We start from the raw sequence: 27,089 nt of genomic DNA on the forward strand, positions 1-27,089 counted from the left end.
GGAAATTTCTACATGCATTGCTAATGTATGAAATACCTGTAAAGAACCCTGTCATTCAACTTCAGGTGACATTTACTCTCATGTCTTTCTAATGCTATTCTGCCTTCAAATCTGCTTTAATTTAGCTCTTGTAACTTCTGCCAAAATGACACCATCTACACATTCCTCTTGTTCTACTGTCCTTCATTTCCCCAAGATTCTCTTTAACTATACCTGTGTGCGTTTTAAACAGGCTCAAAACCAGGCATATTGAATTACAATCATAATTACTTCCCTTCTTATATACTGAAAGAATACTAAATTATCACATATCTTGAAACAAACTTTTAAAATACTCTATTCTCCTTATATTTAGTTAGGTCCACTGTGAACTAATCCAATAATGTTCTTCATTACCAATCCCACTTTTTGTAAATATATATTACTTATAAATATTACACCCTTCAGGCCATCCTCTTAGAAAATATTCAAATTTTTCACCTTGGTAAACTTTACTCCACCCTCTATGAATCTTTTTTTCCCACTCTGTAGTTTGTATTTTTGACAGTATTGATTTCACTTGTTTATATTTTTCTCCCAATGAATGTTCTTCCTAAAAAAGAAGTCTTTTAGGTCACTATTATCATGCCTATATTTTTATATTTTAAAGCAAAGTCTGTAGATGATTCTGAAGCACTAACCCTATTCTTAATAGCAATGCTAGTGCCCAATATTTAATAAATACTAAATATTTAATTAAAATTAAACAGCTAATATAAATTATTTTATTTTGAATAGGAGATTGCCACCTCACCACAAAGATTAAATTTCAAAAAAGGGGTAAAATTACCTTGTGTATAGGCATAGTCATCTGATCCAGAACTAGAACTTCTCTGATATTTATGGCTTCCCTTTTCTCCCCCAGAGCCTGGTATCACTGAAATGGGCTGAATAGGTTCTGGGGCTGCAGAACGTTCTTCTTGGTCCACTAAATTTAAAAGATTTTCAGTTGTTGCTCGGCCTACAGTAATTTTAAAAACTGTAGTTGGGTTTGGTATCATCCGAGGAGACGGTGATGGAGCGCAAGAAGGTCCAGTTGGCTGTGTATATGTAATATACACAGGATTGACACTAAATGGAGGTTTTGGTTGACTGGATATCCCTCTTGAAGGAGAACTTGAAGGTGGCGTGCTGGCTGTGTACAATGAGTGCTGATTCCGTGGAGACGGCTGATTACTGATAGGTGAAGGACTCCTATTAATTGCTGTCCCAGATCTCTGAGAGGGTTCAACTGTAATTTCTATCTTCTTCATGGATCCTTTGGGTAAGCTAGATGGTGTATATGGGAGATAGGCTACTGAATGACTTCCCTGTTTCTGATAGCTAGGAGGTCCTTGTTGATATGGATGGGGTGGAGTAGTTGAAGGACTCGGTGGCATGAAGACATGGGAACTAGGGTGGCCCAGCTGGGATGGTTGTACTTGATGCTGTGGAGAGCTGAAGGGTGAAGGACACTGAGAAGGTGGTGGCGAATGGTAAGCAGGTTGAGGGATCTGCTGTTGTTTGGGAGAATACTGAGAAGGTTGATAGTTCTGTTGATGTGGATAAACAGGTAAAGGACGCTGGCTATAATGAGGCACTGGGCCCTGTGGTGAGGACTGCCATGGCGTACTCTGAGGAGTTTGTCTTCCTGATGAACTCTGAGATGTCTGTCTAATATAGATAGAACCAGGAGACCCATAAAGATTGCTTGGAATTTGTGGAAGAATTTGTAAAGCTCTTGGTACAGTCTGTCCAGAAGGGAGGTTCTGGGACACTGTAACAGTAATTGGATTTGTACTATACCGAGGTATGTGCATGTATGAAGGAGGTGGCGGTGGTGGTGGTGAAGGCCCTTGCATAGCAGATGGAGTCATTCCTGTTTGAATGGAAGATGGCTGTTGAGGTGGCTGTGAAGGAGGAGTAGCTGCACTTCTGTTCTGTTCATTCATAAAAAATGGATTGTAGTTGGGAGTAGCAGCGACAACAGCTGGAGCTGAGTGTGGTTCCTGAACTAAACATATCAGCTGTTTGCCTGCTGCATGCTGTGGATCAATATGTCCATCACTTGAGCTATGTACCAGTGTTCGGCCACCGTTAAGTTGCACTCCATCTCCTGGGTGGTAGCTACTAGGAGAATGAATACCCAGGTTAATATGCAAAAGGCGATTTCTATTCATCCTGTTGTCATCTGGACTGTGGTATTCCATATATAAGTATTTGCTACTCTCCTGGGAAAGTGCTCGGCAACAGGCTTCAAGATTGTTGTTGTTCTAGGGGGAAGAAATGGTAAAAATAACATTGGCAAAATGGACAAATCCTAATAGTGGGAAGTCAAGCTTTGCCACAGAATTATGTAAATATAATTGTCATAGAATAAGTAGAGAACAGTATTTTAAACACAAAAAGCTTTATGGTCATCGACCCTGAAAAGGAGATCCCAAACAATCCATATTATTTTACAGACATTTAGCTCACGTAACTAGTACTACCGCTACTGCTACTGCTACAGAAATGTAAAGTACCTACTAATGAACATTGTGACTCAACCCCAACTTTTCTGACTCCAAATCCAGGACTCATCTTACACTTGTTGCATCTCAACAAATTAAAATGCTGGGCTAATCTTGGATTCACCACACTTGCTGTAATATATAAGTAATATCCATCATTAATATTTAAACTGATAAACATGAAAATAACCATGCGTTAGTTTTCAAAAGGTAATGAAACCCCAAACAGAAAGAAGTTATAATAAAATTCCTAAAGACTCAAAACAACAAAAATTCTAAAGCAGCCTTTACTTTTCCTTTAACCAAAGTTAACCCTATCTAACTTCAACTGTCTGTTTCATTATGAAAGATTAAGTTAAAAAAAGATATCAGTATAAAAACAAAACCACTTTTTGAATTATGCTCCCATGACTTTGCCAAGTTATGGTAATTTAACACAAAACCAGGTCTTGACTGCCTTAATGAAATTCATTCACACTCCCCCAGTCTCAAAAGTTTTTACCTGCTCAAACGTAGCTTGGTACACTTCCAAAATCTTTTAAAGATTTCAATTTTTTGAATTATATACACACACAAAGATGGTAAACAGCAAACTGACATTTTAGATGTTCCAACTGACAGTAATCAAACTAATAAAAGGTTTCCTCTTTTGAAAATTTTAAGGTACTATAAGATAGTTTTCCATTAAAATACAGAATTCAGAACTATTTTATTGGCCTAAAACACAATTATTCATTGCCTTTGAGATAATCTATTGAAGTTTCTCAATTATCATGATCTTCTCCGTATTTCATAAATATATATACCGATACGCACATATACACATATAACTATATTCTAGGGAAAAGTACATTTTATATAAAAATGAAAGCAAACACTTCACTTCTGCTGAGAACCAAATAAAGCTAAATGTAAAACAGGACATCAAATGTTTTAATTTTAGAGCTGAGAGAACTCTTAGGGTTCCCATCTACTCCAACTCAACTCATTTACAGATGAGCAAAGAGACGCCTGGGAAGTTACATGACTTGACAACAAGCGCTTAACTAGTTAACTGGAGAGCCAGTTCTAGATTCTTGGTCTTCTGACTCCCAGTGCTCTTTCTACTATAACACAGTAATTTCAAGGGACAGGATGTTAGGCCAAAAGTACATTACTATACTGAAACTTTAGGAAGTAAAAGAAAATTCAGTCAAGCAAACCTTTGTAAAATGAATTCTCAGAAATTCAAAGAATTGGCTTTATCAAAAACTCCACAATAACTTTTATCCTTCTCCTTATATAAAACTTTTTTTTTTTAAAGGTGTAGGCTTATTTATTTATTTATTTTTGGTTGTGTTGGGTCTTCGTTTCTGTGCGAGGGCCTTCTCCAGTCGCGGGGAGCGGGGGCCACTCTTCATCGCGGTGCGCGGGCCTCTCACTTGTCGCGGCCTCTCTTGTTGCGGAGCACAGGCTCCAGACACGCAGGCTCGGTAGTTGTGGCTCACGGGCCTAGTTGCTCCGCGGCATGTGGGATCTTCCCAGACCAGGGCTCGAACCCGTGTCCCCTGCATTGGCAGGCAGACTCCCAACCACTGTGCCACCAGGGAAGCCCTCCTTATATAAAACTTTTGATACAAAAATTCAAATACTTTTTAAAATACTTTCTGAGCCAAAGAAAAAAGTAATTGTTGAAATATAAGAAAACAAGTTAAGTTTGGGCTTTTTCTTATCCTGCTTGAAACCATGCTGATGAAGGGAAGGAAGATAGATATTAAGATAGAAGACAGATATTGCTAGATACTAAGCAAATTTGGAGCCAAAGGATTCAAATTGATTGCCAACAAGACAGTGTCACTGACAGATATCTGAAGGGGAAAAAAAAAAAAGATTATTAGCTCCTTCAAGTTTTTTAATAAACCTATGGATTAAAAGGAGAACAAAAACTAGAAACCTAAGCAGTAACACTTTACTATTTGACATTTTTATTAATTATACTAAAATTTCATGTTTTCTACGTTGAATTAGGTTGCCTAATTCAGTACTGCCACAAAAAAGATACAAATTTAAATGATGCAAAGTTGGAGTTGTCAGCCTATTCAAATGTATGTCTACAGTGACAAGCTGAGTACATTTTCTTAGGAAGAAAAATTTAAAGACACAAATACAAGATATTTAAGTATTATCTTTATGGAAGTATTTTAAAAATACCACCACAATAGATTCAAATGTCATATCTGACCTGCTAAATGTCTTAAAAAGAAAAAAAAAAGGATAAAAAATTTATCAAACAGTAAATATGAAGAAGAAAGAAATAAAAATTGTTTAGCTGGATAAAGAGGTCAGAAGTTTTAAGAAGACATATGTGAACACTCATGAAAGGACTGAGCCAATAAAGCATCATATCCCTAAAAACTGGTCCTAAACTGGGGGATGACAACCTAGAGAGAGGCTTTAAAGCTTGTGTATTAAATGCAAACTACTGGAGAGGGAGGGAGGGATAAATAAAGAGTTTGGGATAAATAGATAAACAAGGACCTACTGTATAGCACAGGGAACTATACTGTATTCAAAATCTTGTAATAACCTATAATGGAAAAGAATCTGAAAAAGAATGGATATATGTCTATGTATAACTGAATCACTTTGCTGTACACCTGAAACTAACACAACATTGTAAATCAACTATACTTCAATTAAAAGGAAAAAAAGGGGCTTCCCTGGTGGTGCAGTGGTTGAGAATCTGCCTGCCAATGCAGGGGACACGGGTTCGAGCCCTGGTCTGGGAGGATCCCACATGCCGCAGAGCAACTAGGCCCGTGAGCCACAATTACTGACCCTGCGCGTCTGGAGCCTCTGCTCTGCAACAAGAGAGGCCGCGATAGTGAGAGGCCCACGCACCGCGATGAAGAGTGGCCCCCGCTCGCCGCAACTAGAGAAAGCCCTCGCACAGAAACGAAGACCCAACACAGCCATACATACATACATACATAAAAATAAATAAATAAATAAATAAATAAATTTTTTTTAAAAAGGGGAAAAAAAGGCAAACTACTGAGTCTTATATATTTTAATGCAAAAAGAGAAACTTTCCAGAGCCAGCAGGTGATAAGTGTCCATACTGATAAACAATATTAATCCCAAAGGAACAAAAAAGTAAAAGACTTAGGACAATGTAAGTTATCAACAAATGTTCACTGAGTTGAATTTAAAGTTCCATTCTTTCAATTTAGTAAAACGAAGACAATAAGCCTTGAAAAAATAAAGGGCTAAATAAAATTAAGTTAAAAAAACAAGGTGGGGCCCTAGAATAAGTTAGGAAGGTAACTGCTAGGAAGTTGGTTTAAACTAGAAGGGTTTCACTCCAGTGGGAAGTACCTTTGCTCTACCAGAGACCAAAATGGGGCTAAAGTAAAGAGTGGAGATTCAGACTGGAAATGTTATGTTAGAAAAAATAAAGACAAGCTATAACACAAAAACGAGACCTAGTAGAAGGGCTTGCAAACAAAGGAAGCACCTCTGTTACCACCACTGATCTATGAGTCTCTATTTGCAATTAACCTCAACTATATATAGGTTTACATTATATCCTGAGCAGCTCACACTGTAAGGGAGAGCTTGCATATTATGCAGTAACATAGAGTTTGAACTGATTGTGTAAGGAAGTCCAGTGGGCACGATAGAAATACTGCTCCCAAAAGTCAACCAACTAGGGAAGTGCTGTAACCCAAAACACACTGCGATTCTGTGAAGGATGATGCAAAACTCAACAGGGGAAGTGTTAGGCCTATTTCTCTGTGGCCCCTTAAGTGGGAAGACACGTTCTATCAGAGATGAAAGATTTATTTCAATAGAAGACAACAAGACAAAAGTAATGTGATTAAACTAAAGAAAGTAGTCTTCCACTTAAAATTAGATATTAGTAAGCATTTACTAACTAGAAAAACAGTAAGAAAGGGAGGGAACTTTCTAAAAACTTTAAAAAATAGGCTAAAAAAGTATACAGTTTAAGAAATTATAATGATAAATTTGAAATTCAGAATTCAATTCTAAGGATTTGGGGACTGATGACACAACCCCCAAAATTTAAGAAGTGAAATGCATGAAGAATCTTTCTTTTTGCTACATGCCTTTATTCTTTTCTCTAAATCACTGGTTCTCAATGGGGGAGACTGTGCCTCCCATGGAACATGGAGATTTTGTCTCCCATGGAGACATTTTTGGTTGTCACAACTGCAGGGATACTAATGGCATTTAGTGGGTGGAAGCCAGGGATGCTAATAAACATCCTACAATGCACAAGGCAGACCCCACAACAAACAATACATCCAGCCCAAAATGTCGACAGTGCCAAGGTTGAGAAATCCTGCTCTAAATGTTCCCCCAACATAAACAAGAAAACTTAACTGAGTTCTAGTCACTACAACACAAAGTCACCTCTAATAAGGAAAACTGTAACTTAATATCACTATCATTGGTGGGTAATCTACCTGTAACATGCACTGAGACACCACACCCTCCGGAATCTCAGGGAAACGTTGTCGGAGGTCATGGAGAACCTGCATATCAAGCTGTGGACTGTTTTGCGCCATGCCAGAGCAAATGGTGGTCAAGCTTCTCTTATGAAATGGATGCTAATCGGTCTTCCAATAGTAATGATCTTCCAATACTGCAGTCATTTTCTATTAAAAGAAATTAAAGTATGGTTAAATTTAATTACATATTTCACTTTATTCAAATAGAAACCATCAATACATTAAAATGAGCAATCTAAAATAAGTATACCAAATTCTAAAGTTGGAAAATGGACAAATTCTACTTAGCCAAAGATTTTTCTGATGTAATATATAGCTTAATCACTGGTTTAAAAACAACAACAACAAAATTCCCAAACCTTCAGTTCCATTTTAATGCTTCAAAAATGAAAAAAGCAGCAGCCAGATTAAAAATACAGAGTATTATTATTTGGCAACCATATTTTTCTAAGTCTTGAGAAATCCTACTTATGTATAATCACTCATGTTTTCCTAAGGGCCATCACATCACTCCTCTAAAGTGGGATAATCATTTTGATGTCTGAAGTAATAAAATCAGGCAACAGGAATTGATAATAACACCACAAACCACACATGTCCTGTTTGCCTTACATTCTCCCTCTACTCTGAAGCCAAAAGGCTTGAATTTGAAGTCTGAGTAAAGCAAACCCAATGTCTAAATGAAACTACTGGGCAAACAAAAATGGAAATGCAGAATCCTTTGTTTTCAAAGATGATGCTGGTGGTCCATCAGTAGCCAGACTTGCCTAGCTAAGGTTTCACCTAGTTCTGGTGCAACTGGCACAGGTGCAAAGATGCCAGGATTTGGGGGCACAGTTTGAGTAGAGGCAAGTGACCCCCAATCTCACTGGTATTAGTCAAGTTAAGCACCCATGTAAATAAAGGCAGCTAGTGAAGTAATAATGAAATCATAAATCAAGTGGTACCATCAAGGATCAATTAACTGACCCATTTTTTAATCTATCGCTCCCATTTTTATAAGGGGAAAAAATGTACAGTGTATATACCATATAATCTCATATTTCTGCTGTGATCACTCATGAGATGGTAAAATATTTTTAAGACTGAGAAGTAAACACCTGCATCTTCATAAGATGCACGGAAATCATGATTTTAAGATGCAAGTCTAAACCACACACAACAAGGGGGGGGTCATCCCACACCAAATCCGTTTCTTGCAAACAGGCCCTGAAACTTTAAATAATACCATTACCTGGGGCAATGTACAGAACTACAGAGAATATTTTAAAACCTTAAAATGCTGCAGGAAAATACTGAATTACTTTCGCTGCTTTATAATTAAGTATATAATTAAAAAATAAATACCATGTAATCTCAAATTTGACTTTCATTATAAGCAGGGAATATCATTTTGCATGCAATCTCTTGACTTTTACTGGGCATCGAGCTCTCTCTTTTCTTCCTTCTAAGCCAAGACTGTCAAGAGTAATTACACTCTTTGTGTCTACAAGGTGGCAACAAAGCCCCTATGGATAAGACTCTGCCTAACCACAGGTAAAAATAGCTATTAGGGACTGCTTTAGTGACTTCCAACATCAACATGGAGGATATCTAGTGAATCTAAAGAAAAATCAAAATATGGGAAAAGAATAAAGATAACTTGCAATACGCACATACATATATAGGCTTTCTGGCCTCCGTATACAATTCTGCTCCCTGCAATGCATTCCTTAGTCTGCTCTAATCTGGCTCAAATCACTGTTCCACTGAAATACTCTCTTCATCATCGCTCTGCTGCTAAATTCAGAGGATTTATCTTCTGGTTCCTATGCCCCTTGACCTTTGCAGCATCTGACACTACAGATCATTCCTTCCTTTTTTCAGCCTCTATGACATCACACTAGCCTGGTTTCTTCCCACCTCTCTTGTCACATTAATGTTTGCCTGGTTTGGGCCCTAAGCCGCCTCCTCTTCTCATTCTACATCCTTGTGCTCAGTGATGACGTCCACTACTAAGGTTTCAAAAACATTTAAAGGCTGATGATTCCCAAATTACTATTAAGCACCATGCATGCTCTCTCTTAAGACTCCAGACACATAGAGTCTACTGCCTACACACAGCACCATCTGGATAAACCCAAAGACATTAGTCAATATGTACAAAAGGGAACTCCTTGCCACAATCCTTCCCCAAACACCGTGTTCTCTCTATGAATGTTACTACTATTCACTCAGTTAACAAAACCAGAAACCAGAGTGTGCTCCTTGACTTCCCATTCTTGCACAACCAACTAAACAAGAAGATTAAAACAAATGGGTGATGGTGTGCACCCTGGTTCTGCCATTTAGTAGCATCTAGGAAAGATACTCAACGTTTAAGCCTTTGAAGCTTCATATTTAAAATGGAAGTAATTGTAGGGTTGTAGTAAAATTTAAAAGGCAAACAGTAATAAGTCAGGAAGCATTAGTTACTATTATTCAGGGCATGTCTGAATATTGTTCTCATCAACATTATACCAGCAACTTCCTGCTGCTCTTCCCACCTCAGGTCTTGCCTTCCCCCACATTACAGCCAGAGTATCTGTTTTCTAATCTCAACCAAACAGAGCTATGTGTGATCCTGTGCATGGATGTCCCACACTGCCTCCTCTCAGGGCATTAGCCCATGATCATCCATCTGCCTGAGATACTTTTCTATCTTCCTCCCTCCCACTGCTTCTCCGAGCCATATTGATACCGTACATGTCAGTATTGGTGGCACGTCCTCCTCTAAGGAGGCTTCCACTGACAGTCACCACCACCCCCCAACTTAGTCCGGCTGCCGTAACTCTCCTCCACCTACTCTGGGCTAAAGGACCCTCCACTATGCTTCCAGAGCAGGCTGTGCTTATCCTCACAGGAGCACCAAACACACTATACTGGAGCCACCTGTGTATCTGAAGGTCTCACATGTAGAACTGTAGCTCCACCTAGAATGTGTTATGCCAGAGAGTGTGGACGTACTCAAAGAATGATGGGAGCTTGTTACAAGGACCTGAAAGTCAGCTTGAAGAGGCTCCCACTGACCAAATCTGTGACAATTTGAGCACCAAAACAATTAAGGACAGTAATGAATTATAGGCCTGTAGAAAAGCGGAACCCATGAGTCCTTAGCCCAATAATAAATAAATACACACAAACACAAATAAAGGCGAAGGGAGGGCTTTTGCTTAGTGGAATCCAACTGGTAAATGTGTGCAGGAAGTGCTGCAGCTGGAAAAATCATCATTTTGCAGCCATCACAGTACAGACTACTTCAGTAAAGAATCATCAATGGATGCTAAATCTAGGGGGAAATTTGGATGAAGTTAGGCTATATTAATGGTCTTAAAGTGTCTCCCCAGAGAACTGCTTATTAGCTGCAAGGGAAAATTTAACTATGTAGTGCATAAATCAAACAACATCTTGGATAATCAAAATTAACATCACCAATGAGGGACAGATGGACAGCGCACACCTCCAGATGTGATACCATGAGAAGAATATATCACTTTATAATATTCCAGTTAGGAATACGTAATCTGAAACTATTCATGAAAAAAGACAAAACCAAAATGGGAAATGTTCTATTAAAAATAAAAAGCCGGGAGTGGGAAGGTGAAAATGTCATCTTAAAAAAATGCCAATGTCATAAAAGACAAAGCCTAGAAAAATCAAAGATTAAAGGAGATACTAGAACCATGACAACTAAATCTAATGACTGATCTCAGACTGGATTCTATACTAAATGGAGAAAATGTTATAAAGAAATGAATGGATCAATTGACAAAATTGAAATGTGGATGGTACATTAGGAAAAGTATTCTACCAACGTTAAATTTATTGAATTTAATAAATTTACTGACTTGGTAATTGTGCTGTGGTTATATACGAGAATATTCCTATTTTTAGGAATTAGGCAATGAAGCATTTAGGAGTAAAGGGCAACTTTACTTTCAAATGGTTCAGGAAAAAAAATCAAATGTATGTATATATGTGCATATATACAAACATGCACACACACACATGCGCACAGAGAGAGGGAGCAAGTTACAAAAGCACAAAGGGAAAGGACTTACAACAAGATGGCAGAGTAGGAAGGCCCTGAGCTCACCTCCTCTCATGGGCACACCAAAATTACAACTATTTACAGAGCAACTATTGATAAGAAAGTCACGAATCTACCAGAAAAGATCTACAACTAAAGATATAAAGAAAGAACCACAACAAGATGAGTAGAAGAGGTAGAGTTGCAGTATACTCAAGACCCAAACCCCCAGGTGGGCAACCCACATATAGGAGGAGAATTACAACTGCAGAGATTCTCCCCAAGGAGCAAGGGGTCTGAACTCCACATGGGGCTTCCCAGCCCTGGCATCCTGCACTGGGAAGACGAGCCACCAGAACATTTGGCTTTGAAGGCCAGCAGGGCTTTCCTTCCGGAGAACCAAGGGCAGTGGGAAACAGAGACTCCACTCTTAAGGGCACACACAAAATCTCACACGCTCCAGAAACCAGGGCAGAAACAGTAATTTGAAAGGAGCCTGGGTCAGACCCACCTGCTGACCTTGAAGAGTCTCCCAGAGAGGCAGGAGGCAATTGGCACTCACCCTGGGGACACAGACACTGGTGGCAGTCATTTTGGGGAGCTTGTTCTATCTTATAGACACTGTTGTTGGCAAGCATCACTTTGGAATCCTCCATCTAGTTTATGAGCCACAGGATCCCACACAATCCCTGCACCAGTACTGGGATGCCTCAGGCCAAGCAACTAACCAGGTGGGGATGCAGCCCCACCTACCAACAGAGCAGCAGTAGCCACAGGACCCACTAGGCCCCTTCCCCACCCACCAGCAGGTCAACAACAGCTCTGAGACAACTTGAGCCCCTCAGCCAGCCCCACTGGGATCCAGCCCCACTCACCAGTGGGCCAGCACCAGCTTTGGACACCACAGAACCCGCAGCCAGTCGAGTCAAGAACCGGCCCTACTTACCAGCAGGCTGACACTAGATCTGGGAACCCCGGCCCCACAACTACCCACCCCTGAACATGGGTCTGCCCACCAGTAAGCCAGCACTAGCCCTAGGACACCTGGGATTCTGTAGCCAGTTGCCTCATGACCCGGCCCACCCAACCAGCAGCTGGCAACCACTGCACAAAGCAGGACCTGGTGCCCAACCAGACCAGGAGCCAGCCACACCTAGCAAAATGACATAGTCAGCCTGCCACAACAGAAGGACCCACACAGCCCACACCCCTAGAGAATAATAACTCTGGTAACCAGAGGGGAGTGCAATGCTGGAACACTTAGGATGTCTCCTACAAAAGGCCACTTCTCCAAGGTTGGGAAACATAACCAACCTACCAGATACATAGAAATAAAAATGGCAGTCAACAGAGCAACATGTTCCAATCAAAGGAACAAGATAAAACCCCAGAAGAAAAACTAAATGAAGTGGAAATAAACCATCTACCTGATAAAGAGTTCAAGGTACTGACCATAAAGTTAATCAAAGAATCGGGAGAAGAATGGATGAACACAGTGAGAAGTTTAACAAAGAGTTAGAATACATAAAGAACCACTAACAGAAATGAAGACTACAGTAACTGAAATGAAAAATACACTAGAAGAAATCAATAGTAGACTAAATGATACAGAGGAATGGATCAGCGAGCCAGAAGACAGAGCAGTGGAAATCACTGAGCTGAACAGATTAAAAAAAAAAAAAGAATAAAACGAAATGACAACAGTTTAAGGGACTTCTAAGATATCATGAAGCATACTAACATTCGTATTATAAAGGTCCCAGAAGGATAAGACAGAGGAAAAGGGGCAGAGAACATATTTGAAGACATAACAGCTGAAAACTTCCCTAACCTGGGAAAGGAAATAGATATCCAGATCCAGGAAGCAAAGAGTCCCAAACTGGATGAACCCACAGAGGTCACACCAAGACACAATGTAATTAAACTGGCAAAAATCAAAGACAAGGATAGAATATTAAAAGCAGCATGGAAAAAGCAAGAAGTTACATTCAAGGGAACTCCAATAAAGCTATTAGCTGTTTTTTCAGCAGAAACTCTGCAGGCCAAAAGCAAGTGGCATGATGTATTTAAAGTGACGAAAGGGAAAAACCTACAACCAAGAATACTCTACTCGGCAAGCCTCTCATTCACGTTTGATGGAGAGATCAAAAGTTTTACAGACAAGCAAAAGCTAAAAAAGAGTTCAGTACTACCAAACCAGCTTTACAAGAAACATTAAAGGGCCTTCTCTAAGAGAAAAAGAAAAGGCCACATCTAGAAACGTGAAAATTATGAAAAGATGGGATCAGATCAAGATGGGCGGAGGAGTAGGACGTGGATCTCACCTTCTCCCAAAAATACATCAAAAATACATCTACGTGCAGAACGATTATCACAGAACATCTACTGAACTCTGGCAGAAGACCTCAGACTTCCAAAAGGACAAGAAAATCTCCATGTAACTGAGTAGGACAAAACTAAAAAAGAAAAAAAACAAAAGAGAGAGAGAAAGGAATCAGGAGGGATCCTGAGCCCCTGGGAGGGAGCTGTGAAAGAGGAAATGTTTCCAAACATTGGGAAGTCCCCTCACTGGCGGGAAGATCATCTGGGACAGAGGCGGAGCTTTGGAGCCTCAGAAGAGAGCGGAGAAACCAGTTTGCAGAAGGCAAAGCGGAGTGAGACCTGCAAAGACGGTCAGTGCCAACACCCAGCACTCCCCAGCCTGAGATGCTCGTACACTGGGGCAGGCGGGGGCTGGGTGCTGAGGCTCGCAGTTCAGAGGTCAGACCTGGGGAGAGCACTCAGGTTGGCTGTGTGGAGACAGCCTGAGAGGGCTAGGGTGTGATATGCCACAACCAAGGGAGTATGGGAAAAAGACTGGGCCTGCCACAGAGGCAAGGTGCTATTGTTGGGGGGCACGCAAGGAAAGGGGCAGGACCACCATAGGAGCTTCTTTCTCCGTGTGTACTCTCAGGCAATAGGGCACTGCCTGCACAAGCTTTGGGGTGGGCACGAGCCACCGCTGCCACATCAGACTCCAGAGGTGGGTGCTGATTGCTGCCACTACCGAAAATTCCGTGAGCAGACACCAACCACTGTCCCCGCAATTCCTGGGAGCATGCGCAGGCCACTCACCTTCACACCCCCATCAAGGGAATAACAGCTAGCACATACTGAGGAAAGAGACAGCAAGCATCCAAAGCAAAAGCAGCCCTCACGCCAAAAAAATATTAAACCCACACAAGCTTCACGGGGATACTGCCACATATAAATAGACCTCCAAAACTACAGTAGATAATTGTTCTCCTAAACTCATAGAGTAAGAGAAATATAAGCAAAATGAAGAAGCAGAGGAACTACTCCCAGTTAAAAGACCAAGAGAATTCCCCTGAAAGAACAAACAATGAAACAGTCCTCTTCAGTCTAATAGACACTGAGTTCAAAAAAACAGGTAAGAAAAATACCAAAGGAATTAAGAAAGGCTATCAACAGAAATGCAGATTACTGTAAAAAGGACCTAGAAACTATAAGAAGGAGCCAAGAAAAATTAGAAAATTCATCTGCCAAGACAAAAGCTGAACTAAAAGCAACGAATAGCAGAATGAATAATGCAGGAGAAAGAATAAGCGATCTAGAAGATAGAAGAATGGAAATTAATCAAAACAGCACACAGAAAGCCAAATGAAAAAAAAGAAAACAATATAAGAGACCTATGGGATAACATAAACATGCCAATCTAAGCATAATAGGGATTCCAAAAGGAGAAGAAAGAGAAAAGGGGATTGAAAATGTATGTGAAGAAATTATGGCTGAAAACTTCCCAAACCTAAAGAAGGAACCAGATATCCAGCTATAGGAAGCACAGAGGTTCTCAAACAAGATGAACCCAAACAAACCTACACCAAGACATATTGTAATAAAGATGGCCAAAGTTCAAGAGAGGATTCTAAAGGCAGCAAGAGAACAATAAAGAGTCAATTACAAGGGAACCCCCATAAGGCTATCAGCTGATTTCTCTACAGAAACAATGCAGGCCAGAAGGGAGTGGCAAAATATATTCAAAGTCTTGAAAGAGAAAAATCTGCAACCTAGAATACTCTACCCACCAAGATTATCATTTACAATAAGAGGTGAGATAAAGAATTTCTCAGACAAGCAAAAACCAAAAGAATACAGCAATACTAAACCTATCCTAAAAGAAATAATGAAAGGTCTTCTCTGAATAGAAAAGAAGCAAGAAGATATTACGAAGGAGTAAATCACAATTGGAAACTAAATTACTTAAATAAGCCAGTATACAGATCAAAAAGGGGAAAAAAAACCTATTTGTGAAAGTGTTGATAAACAGAAAGAACGGCAAAAGGGTAAACATGAAGATGTAAAAAAGGACATCAGAATCATAAAATGTGGGGAAAGAGAGTTAAAAAATGTAGATTCTTTTTTTTTTCTTAGAATGTGTTTGAGCTTATATGACTATCAGTCGAAAAGAAGCAGATATAGGAAGGGATTAACATACCTGAAAAACAGGGCAACCACAAATCAAAAACATGCAGTAGATTCACAAAAACCAAAAAGAAGAGAACACAAGCAAAAAATCAAACCACAAAAAGAAAAACAGAAAGAAAAAGAAAGGAACAAAGAAGAAACATAGAATGCACTGGAAAACAAGGGTTAAAATGGCAATAAACACATATGTATCAATAATTACCTTAAATGTCAAAGGACTGAATGCTCCAATCAAAAGACACAGGGTGGCAGACTGGATAAAAAAAACAGCAGCCTACAATATGCTGCCTATAAGAGATCCACCTTAGGGCAAAGGACACAGAGATTGAAAGTGAGGGGATGAAGAAAAATATTTCATGCAAACGGAAATGACAAGAAAGCAGGAGTCACAATACTCATATCAGACAAAATAAACTTGAAAACAAAGGCCATAAAGAAAGATAAAGAAGGATACTACATAATGATAAAAGGATCAACAAAAGAAGAGGATCTTACACTCGTGAACATATATGCACCTAATATAGGAGCACCCAAACACATAAAACAAATACTAACAAACATAAATGGAGAAATTGAAGGGAATACAATAATAGTAGGAGACTTTAACACCCCACTCATATCAATGGACACGTCTTCTAGACAGAAAAATCAATAAGGCGACAGAGGTCCTAAATGATACAACAGTTAGACTTAATTGATATTTTCAGGACATTACATCCAAAAAAACAGAATACACATTCTTTTCAAGTGCACATGGAACATTCTCTAGGACTGGGCACATACCAGAGCACAAAACTAACCTCAACAAAGTTAAGAGTATAGAAATTACTTCAAGCATCTTCTCTGACCACAATGGCATGAAACTAGAAAAAAACCGTAAGAGAAGAAATGACCAAAAAAAGACTACATGGAGACTAAACAACATGCTACTAAAAAAACCAATGAGTCGGGACTTCCCTGATGGTGCAGTGGTTAAGAATCTGCCTGCCAATGCAGGGGACACGGATTTGATCCCTGGTCTGGGAAGATTCCACATGCTGCAGAGCAACTAAGCCCGTGCACCACAACTACTGAACCTGCGTCTAAAGCCCGCGAGCCACAACTACTGAGCCCACACACCGCAACTACTGAAGCCACACGCCTAGAGCCCGTGCTCTGCAACAAAGAGAAGCCACCGCAATGAGAAGCCTGCACACCGCAACAAAGAGTAGCCCCCACTTGCTGCAACTAGAGAAAGCCTGCGCACAGCAACGAAGACCCAACACAGCCAAAAATAAATAAATTAATTAAAAAATACCAAAAACAAAAACCAGTGAGTCAATGACGAAATGAAAAACAAAATTAAAAAATACCTTGAGACAAATGACAATAAAAACACAATCATACAAAATCTTTGGGATACAGCAAAAGCAGTTCCTAAGGGAAGTTCATAGGGATACAGGCCTTCCTCAAAAAACAAGAAAAATCTCAAATAAACAACCTAACCTACCACCTAAAAGAATTAGAAATAGAAGAACAAACAAAACCTGGGGGGATTGGTTCAAGATGGCAGAGTAGAAGGACGTGCTCTCACTCCCTCTTGCGAGAGCACCAGAATCACAACTAACTGCTGAACAATCATTGACAGGAAGACACTGGCACTCACCAGAAAAGATACCCCACATCCAAAGACAAAGGAGAAGCCACAGTGAGATGGTAGGAGGTGTGCAATCACAATAAAATCAAATCCCATAACTGCTGGGTGGGTGACTCACAAACTAGAGAACACTTATACCACAGAACTCTACCCACTGGAGTGAAGGTTCTGAGCTCCACATAAGGCTTCCCAACCTGGGGGTCCGGCAACAGGAGGAGGAATTCCTACAGAATCAGCCTTTGAAGGCTAGTGGGATTTGACTGCAGGACTTCAACAAGACTGGGGGAAACAGAGACTCCACTCTTGGATGGCACACATAAAGCAGTGTGTGCATCGGGACCCAGGGGAAGGAGCAGTGACCCCAGGGGAGACTGAACCAGACATACCTGCTAGTGTCAGAGGGTCTCCCGCAGAGGCGGGGGGTGGCTGTGTCTCACCGTGAGGACAAGGATACTGGCAGCAGAAGTTCTGGGAAGTACTCCTTGGCATGAACCCTCCCAGAGTCTGTTATTAGCCGCACCAAAGAGCCCAGTAGGCTCCAGTGTTGGGTCGCCTCAGGCCAAACAACCAACAGGGAGGGAACCCAGCCCCACCCATCAGCAGACATGTGAATTAAAGATTTACTGAGCTCTACCTACCACCAGTCCCTCCCATCAGGAAACTTGCACAAGCCTTTTAGATAGCCTCACCCACCAGAGGGCAGACAGCAGAAGCAAGAAGAACTACAATCCTGCAGCCTGTGGAACAAAAACCACATTCACAGCAAGATAGACAAGATGAAAAGGCAGAGGGCTATGTACCAGATGAAGGAACAAGATAAAACCCCAGAAAAACAACTAAATGGAGATAGGCAACCTTCCAGAAAAAGAATTCACAATAAAGATAGTAAAGATGATCCAGGACCTCGGAAAAAGAATGGAGGCAAGAAACGTTGCAAGATGCAAGAACTGTTTAACAAAGACCGAGAAGAATTAAAGAACAAACAGAGATGAACAATACAATACCTGAAATAAAAAATACACTAGAAGGAATCAATAGCAGAATAACTGAGGCAGACGAATGGGTAAGTGACCTGGAAAACAGAATGGTGGAATTCACTGCCAAGGAACAGAATAAAGAAAAAAGAATGAAAAGAAATGAAGACAGCCTAAGAGACCTCTGGGACAACATTAAACGCAACAACACTCACATTATAGGGGTCCCAGAAGGAGAAGTGAGAGAAAAAGGACCCGAGAAAATATTTGAAGAGATTATAGTCGAATACTTCCCTAACATGGGAAAGAAAATAGACACCCAAGTCCAGGAAGTGCAGAGAGTCCCATACAGGATAAACCCGAGGAGAATCATGCCGAGACACATAGTAATCAAATGGGCAAAAATTAAAGACAAAGAAAATTTACTGAAAGCAAAAAGGGAAAACCGACAAATAACATACAGGGGAATTCCCATAAGGTTAACAGCTGATTTCTCAGCAGAAACTCTGCAAGCCAGAAGAGAGTGGCATGACATATTTAAAGTGATGAAAGGGAAGAACCTACAACCAAGATTACTATACCCTGCAAGGATCTCATAACCATTCGATGGAGAAATCAAAAGTTTAAAGACAAGCAAAAGCTAAGAGAATTCAGCACCACAGCAAATGCTAAAGGAACTTCTCTAAGTGGGAGACACAAGAGAAGAAAAGGACCTAAAACACAAACCCATAACAATTAAGAAAATGGTAATAGGAACATACATATCGATAATTACCTTAAACGTGAATGGATTAAATGCTCCAACCAAAAGACACAGACTGGCTGAATGGATACAAAAACAAGACCCATATATATGCTGTCTACAAGAGAACCACTTCAGACCTACGGGCACATACAGATTGAAAGTGAGGGGATGGAAAAAGATATTCCATGCAAATGGAAATCAAAAGAAAGCTGGAGTAGCAATACTCATATCAGATAAAATAAATCTTAAAATAAAGAATGTTACAAGGACAAGGAAGGACACTACATAATGATCAAGGGCTCAATCCAAAAAGAAGATATAACAATTATAAATATATATGCACCCAACACAGGAGCACCTCAATACATAAGGCAACTGCTAACAGCTATAAAAGAGGAAATTGACAGTAACACAATAATACTGGGGGACTTTAACACCTCACTTACACCAACGGACAGATCATCCAAACAGAAAATTAATAAGGGAACACAAGCTTTAAATGACACAACAGACCAGATAGATCTAATTGATATTTATAGGACATTCCACTCCAAAACAGCAGATTATGCTTTCTTTTCAAGTGTGCACGGAACATTCTCCAGGATAGATCACGTCTTGGGTCACAAATCAAGCCTCAGTAAATTTAAGAAAACTGAAATCATATCAAAAATATTTTCTGACCACACGCAGTGAGATTAGAAATCAATTACACGGAATAAAATGTAAGAAACACAAACATATGGAGGCTAAACAATACGTTACTAAAAAACCAAGAGATCACTGAACAAATCAAAGAGGAAATCAAAAAATACCTGGAGAAAAATGACAATGAAAACACGATGATCCAAAACCTATGGGATGCAGCAAAAGCAGTTCTAAGAGGGAAGTTTATAGCAGTACAAGCCTACCTCAAGAAACAACGAACATCTCAAATAAACAATCTAACCTTACACCAAAAGGAACTAGAGAAAGAAGAACAAAACCCAAAGTTAGTAGAAGGAAAGAAATCATAAAGATCAGAGAAGAAATAAATGAAACAGAAACAAAGAAAACAACAGCAAAGATCAATAAAACTAAAAGCTGGTTCTTTGAGAAGATAAACAAAATTGATAAACCATTAGCCAGACTCATCAAGAAAAAGAGGGAGAGGACTCAAATCAATAAAATTAGAAATGAAAAAGGAGAAGTTACAACAGACACCACAGAAATACAAAGCATCCTAAGAGACTACTACAAGTAACTCTATGCCAATAAAATGGACAACCTGGAAGAAATGGACAAATTCTTAGAAAGGTATAACCTTCAAAGACTGAACCAGGAAGAAATAGAAAATATGAACAGACCAATCAAGTAATGAAATTGAAAATGTGATTAAAAATCTTCCAACAAACAAAACTCCAGGACAAGATGGCTTCACAGGTGAATTCTATCAAACATTTAGAGAAGAGCTAACATCCATCCTTCTCAAACTCTTCCAAACAACTGCAGAGGAAGGAACACTCCCAAACTCATTCTATGAGGCCACCATCACCCTGATACCAAAACCAGAGAAAGATACTACAAAAAAAGAAAATTACAGCCCAATATCACTGATGAATATAGACACAAAAATCCACAACAAAATACTAGCAAACAGAATCCAACAACACATTAAAAGGATCACACACCATGATTAAGTGGGATTTATCCCAGGGATGCAAGGATTCTTCAATATACACAAATCAATCAATGTGATATACCATATTAACAAAATGAAGAATAAAACCATATGATCATATCAATAGATGCAGTAAGCTTTTGACAAAATTCAACACCCATCTATGATAAAAACTCTGCAGAAAGTGGGCATAGAGGGAACCTACCTCAACATAATAAAGGCCATATACGACAAACCCACAGCAAACATCATTCTCAATGGTGAAAAACTGAAAGCATTTCCTCTAAGACCAGGAACAAGACAAGGATGTCCACTCTCACCAGTATTATTCAACACAGTTTTGGAAGTCCTAGCCACGGCAATCAGAGAAGAAGAAGAAATAAAAGGAATACAAATTGGAAAAGAAGTAAAACTGTCACTGTTTGCAGATGACATGATACTATACATAGAGAATCCCAAAGATGCTACCAGAAAGCTACTAGAGCTAATCAATGAATTTGGTAAAGTAGCAGGATACAAAATTAATGCACAGAAATCTCTTGCATTCCTATACACTAATGATGAAAATTCTGAAAAAGAAATTAAGGAAACACTCCCATTTACCATTGCAACAAAAAGAATAAAATACCTAGGAATAAACCTACCTAGGGAAACAAAAGACCTGTATGCAGAAAACTATAAGACACTGATGAAAGAAATTAAAGATGATACCAACAGATGGAGAGATATGCCATGTTCTCAGATTGGAAGAATCAATATTGTGAAAATGAGTACACTACCCAAAGCAATCTACAGATTCGATGTAATCCCCATCAAATTACCAATGGCATTTTTTACAGAACTAGAACAAAAAATCTTAAAATTTGTATGGAGACACAAAAGACCCCAAATAGCCAAAGCAGTCTTGAGGGAAAAAAAACGGAGCTGGAGGAATCAGACTCCCTGACTTCAGACTATACTACAAAGCTACAGTAATCAAAACAATATGGTACTGGCACAAAAACAGAAACACAGATCAATGGAACAGGATAGAAAGCCCAGAGATAAACCCACGCACCTACGGTCAACTAATCTATGACAAGGAGGCAAGGATATACCATGGAGAAATGACAGACTCTTCAATAAGTGGTGCTGGGAAAACTGGACAGCTACATGTAAAAAAATGAAATTAGAACACTCCCCAACACCATACACAAAAATAAACTCAAAAAGGATTAGAGACCTAAATGTAGGACCAGACACTATAAAACTCTTAGAGGAAAACATAGGAAGAACACTCTTTGACATAAATCGCAGCAAGATCTTTTTGATCCACCTCCTAGAGTAATGGAAATAAAAGCAAAAATAAACAAATGGGACCTAATGAAACTTCAAAGCTTTTGCAAAGCAAAGGAAACTACAAACAAGCCAAAAGGCAACCCTCAGAATGGGAGAAAATATTTGCAAACGAAGCAACTGACAAAGAATTAATCTCCAAAATATACAGGCAGCTCATGCAGCTCAATGTCAAAAAAACAAACAACCCAATCCAAAAATGGGCAGAAGACCTAAATAGACGTTTCTCCAAAGAAGACATACAGATGGCCAAGAAGCACATGAAAAGCTGCTCAATATCACTAATTATTAGAGAAATGCAAATCAAAACTACAATGAGGTATCACCTCACACCAGTGAGAATGGGCATCATCGGTAAATCTAGAAACATAAATGCTGGAGAGGGTGTGGAGAAAAGGGAACCCTTTTGCACTGTTGGTAGGAATGTAAATTGATATAGCCACTGTGGAGAACAGTATGGAGATTCCTTAAAAAACTAAAAATAGAATTACCATATGACCCAGCAATCTCACTACTGGACATATACCCAGAGAAAACCATAATTCAAAAAGAGACATGCACCCCAATGTTCACTGCAGCACTATTTACAATAGCCAGGTCATGGAAGCAACGTAAATGCCCACTGACAGACGAATGGATAAACAAGATGTGGTACATATATACAATGGAATATTACTTAGCCACAAAAAGGAACGAAATTGGGTCATTTGTACAGACGTGGATGGATCTAGAGACTGTCATTCAGAGTGAAGTAAGTCAGAAAGATGAAAACAAATATCGTATATTAACACATATATGTGAAACCTAGAAAAATGGTACAGATGAACTGGTTTACAGGGCAGAAATTGAGACACAGATGTAGAGAACAAACGTATGGACACGAAGGGGGGAAAGTGGCAGGTGGTGGTGGTGGTGTGATGAATTGTGAGATTGGGATTGACATATATACACTAATATGTATAAAATGGGTAACTGATAAGAACCTGCTGTATAAAAAAATAAATAAAATTCAAAAATTCAAGAAAAACCAAAAAACAGAACCTGAAGTCAGCGGAAGGAAGGAAATAATAAAGATCAGAGAGGAAATAAATAAAATAGAGATTAAAAAAACACTAGAAAAAAAAATCAAGAAAACCAAGAGCTGGTTCTTTGAAAGGGTAAACAAAATTGAGAAACCTCTGGCCACGCTCACCAAAAAGAAAAGAGAGAGAATGCAAATAAAATAAGAAATGAAAAAGAAGGAATCTCATCTGATACCACAGAAATACAAAAAACCATAAGAGAATACCAAGAACAATTATATGTCAACAAATTTGACAACCTAGAAGAAATGGACAACTTTCTTGAAACATATAGCACACCAAAATTGAATCAAGGAGAAACAGATAATTTGAACAGACCAATCACTAGAAGTGATATAGAATCTGTAATTTTAAAAAACTCCCTACAAACTAAAGTCCTGGACCAGTTGGCTGGACTGGGGAATTCTTCCAAACATACCAAGAAGAACTTATACCAATCCTCAAACTCTTCCATAAGACTGAAGAGGAGGGAACACTCCCAAAGACATTCTATGAAGCCACCATCACGCTGATAACAAAACCAGACAAAGATATCACCAAAAAACAAAATTACAGGCCAATAACTTCGATGAATATAGATGCAAAAAATCTCAACAAAATATTAGCAAACCGAATCCAAAAATACATTAAAAAGATCATACACCACCACCAAGTGGGATTCACCCCAAGTTCACAAGGATGGTTCAACATCTGCAAATCAATCAATGTAATACACCACATTAACAAAAGAAAAGTCAACAACCACATCATCTCAATAGATGCAGAAAAAGCATTTGACAAAATTCAACATCCATTCATGACAAAAACTCTTAACAAAGTGGGTATAGAGGGAACATATCTCAACATAATAAAAACCATTTATGAAAAACCCACAGCCAATATAATACTCAACAGTGAAAAGTTGAAAGCCTTCCCGCTAAAATCTGGAACAAGATAAGGATGCCCACTCTCATCTCTTCTATTCAACATAGTATTGGAAGTCCTAGCCACAGGAATCAGACAAGAAAAAGAAATAAAAGATATCCAAATTGGAAAGGAAGAGGTAAAACTGTAACTATATGCAGATGATATGATACTATATATAGAAAACCCTAAGGACACCACAGAAAAACTACTAGATCTGATAAATGAATTCAGCAAAGTAGCAGGATACAAGATTAACATTCAGAAATCAGTTGCATTTCTTTACACTAACAATGAAATATCAGAAAAGGAATGTAAAAAACAGTATCTTTCAAAAATCACACTAAAAACAAAAACAAAAAAGAAACCTAGGAATAAACCTGACCAAGGAGGTGAAAGACTTATACACTGAGAACTATAAAACATTAATAAAGGAAGTTAAAGAGGATTCAAAGAAATGGAAAGATATCCCATGCCCTTGGACTGGAAGAATTAATATTGTTAAAATGGCAATACTACCCAAAGCAATCTACAGACTAAACACAATCCCTATCAAATTACCCATGACATTTTTCACACAACTAGAACAAATAATCCAAAAATTCATATGGAAACATAAAGACCCAGAATTGAAAAAGCAATCCTGACAGAAAAAACGAAGCAGGAGGCATAACCCTCCCAGACTTCAGACAATACTACAAAGCTACAGTAATCAAAACAGTATGGTATTGGTACCCAAAAACCACATACATATCAATGGAACTGAACAGAGAGCCCAGAAATAAAGCCACACACCTATGGTCAATTAATCTTTGACAAAGGAGGCAAGACTATACAGTGGAGAAAAGAGTTTGTTCAGCAAGTGGTGTTGGGAGAGTTGGACAGCTGCATGTAAATCAATCACGTTAGAACACACCCTCACACCATGCACAAAAATAAACTCAAAATGGCTTGAAGACAGATATAAGACATGACACCATAAAACTCCTGGAAGAGAACATAGGCAAAACATTCTCTGACATAAATCGAATCAGTGTTTTCTTAGGTCAGTCTCCCAAGGCAATAGAAATAAAAACAAAAATAAACAAATGGGGCCGAATCAAATTTGCAAGCTTTTGCACAGCAAAGGAAACCATATAAAAATGAAAAGACAACCTACGGAACAGGAGAAAATATTTGCAAATGATGCAACTGACAAGGGCTTAACTTCCAAAATATACAAACAGCTCATATAACTCAACAACAACAAAAACAAACAACCCAATTGAAAAATGGGCAGAAGACCTTAATAGACATTTCTCCAAAGAAGACATACAAGGACTTCCCTTGTGGTCCAGTGGCTAAGACTCCACACTCCCAATGCAGGGGGCCCACGTTTGATCCCTGGTCAGGGAACTAGACCCACATGCTGCAACTAAGAGTTCGCATGCCGCCACTAAAAAGATCCCGCACACTACAACGAAGATCCCGCAGGTGGTAACAAAGATCTCGCATGCCGCAACTAAGACCTGATGCAGCCAAATAAATTAGTTAATAAAATAAAATAAAATAAAATAAAAAAGAAGACGTAGAGATGGCCAGTAGGCACATGAAAAAATGCTCAATGTCATTATCAGAGAAATGAAAATCAAAATTACAATGTGGTACCACCTCACACTGGTCAGAATGGCCATCATTAAAAATTTTACAAATAACAAATGCTGGAAAGGGTGTGAAGAAAAAGGAACCCTCCTACAATGTTGGTAGGCATGTAAGTTGGTGTAGCCACTATGGAAAACAGTATGGAGGTTCCTTAGAAAACTAAAAATAGAATTACCATATGATCCAGCAATCCCACTCCTAGGCATATACCCAGACAAAACTATAATTCAAAAAGATACATGCACCCCTATGTTCACAGCAGCACTATTCACAATAGCCAAGACATGGCAACAACCTTAATGTCCACTGACAGATGAATGGATAAAGAAGATGTGGTACATATATACAATGGAATACTACTCAGCCATAAAAAAGAATGAAACAATGCCATTTGCAGTGACATGGATGCAACTAGATATTATCATACTAAGTGAAATATGTCAGAAAGAGAAAGACAAATACCATATGATATCACTTATATGAGGAATCTAAAATATGGCACAGATGAACCTATCTACAAAACAAAAACAGACTCAGACATAGAGAATAGACCAGTGGTTGCCAAGGGGGAATGGGGGAGGGAGAGGGATGGACAGGGAGTTTGGGGTTAGTAGATGCAAACTATTACATTTAGAATGGATAAACAACAAGGTCCTACTGTATAGCACAGGGAACTATATCCAATCTCCAGGGATAAAGCATAATGGAAAAGAATATAAAAAAGAATGTATATATGTTTATAACTGAGTCACTTTGCTGTACAGCAGATATTAGCACATTGTAAATTAACTATACTTCAATTAAAAAAAAGAAAATTATGAAAATAAAAAGCTCATTGGTAAAGGCAAATATACACTAAAGGTAGTAAATCAACCAAGTACAAAGCTAGTAGGAAGTTCAAAAGGCAAAAGTAGTAAAATCATCTATATCCTCAATAAGGGATACAAAAACAAAAAGATGTAAAATAATATGTCAAAAACAGTAATTATGGGGGGAAATGAGTAAAAATAAAGGGTTGTTAAAATGCATTTGAAATTAAGAGATCAGCAACTTGAAACAATCACGTATATATATAGATAGCTATATATAAACTTCATGGTAACCACAAACCAAAAAATCTATAACAGATAGAACACAAAAAGGAGAAAGGAATCCAAACATAACACTAAAGATAGTCATCAAATCAAAGGGTAGGAGAAAACAAGAAGGAACAAAAAATAACCACAAAAATAACCCCAAAACAACTTACAAAATGGCAGTAAGTATATACCTATCAATAATTACTTTATTTCATTTTATTTATTTATTTATATTTTTGGCTGCATTGGGTCTTCGTTGCTGCGTGCCGGCTTTCTCTAGTTGTGGCAAGCGGGGGCTACTCTTCGTTGTGGTGCATGGGTTTCTCATTGTGGTGGCTTCTCTTGTTGTGTGTGGATCACGGGCTCTAGGCATGCGGGCTTCAGTAATCATGGTGCATGGCCTCTAGAGCACAGGTTCAGTAGTTGTGGCGTACAGGCTTAGCTGCTCCGCAGCATGAG

The 27,089-nt window shown here is 38.9% G+C and overlaps 1 protein-coding gene across 7 annotated transcripts in view; it reads right to left on the bottom strand.

Annotated features, from left to right (window-relative positions):
- TAB3 (TGF-beta activated kinase 1 (MAP3K7) binding protein 3) overlaps positions 1–27,089 on the bottom strand; it is a 117,301-nt gene that overhangs the window by 25,524 nt on the left and 64,688 nt on the right. For all 7 annotated transcript variants that reach the window (XR_014239758.1, XM_082378156.1, XM_082378154.1 and 4 more), the window contains 2 exons: positions 7,001–7,192; positions 830–2,291 (listed from right to left, as the gene is read on the bottom strand). Coding sequence is in view for 6 of the 7 variants with exons in the window: in XM_082378156.1 (XP_082234282.1) it covers positions 830–2,291; positions 7,001–7,102 (1,564 nt within the window). In the remaining variant the exon portion in view is untranslated. The remainder of the gene's footprint in view (positions 1–829; positions 2,292–7,000; positions 7,193–27,089) is intronic.

This window comes from Balaenoptera borealis (genome assembly GCF_965194805.1).
Source record: "Balaenoptera borealis genome assembly, chromosome: X".
NCBI classification, from domain to species: domain Eukaryota; kingdom Metazoa; phylum Chordata; class Mammalia; order Artiodactyla; family Balaenopteridae; genus Balaenoptera; species Balaenoptera borealis.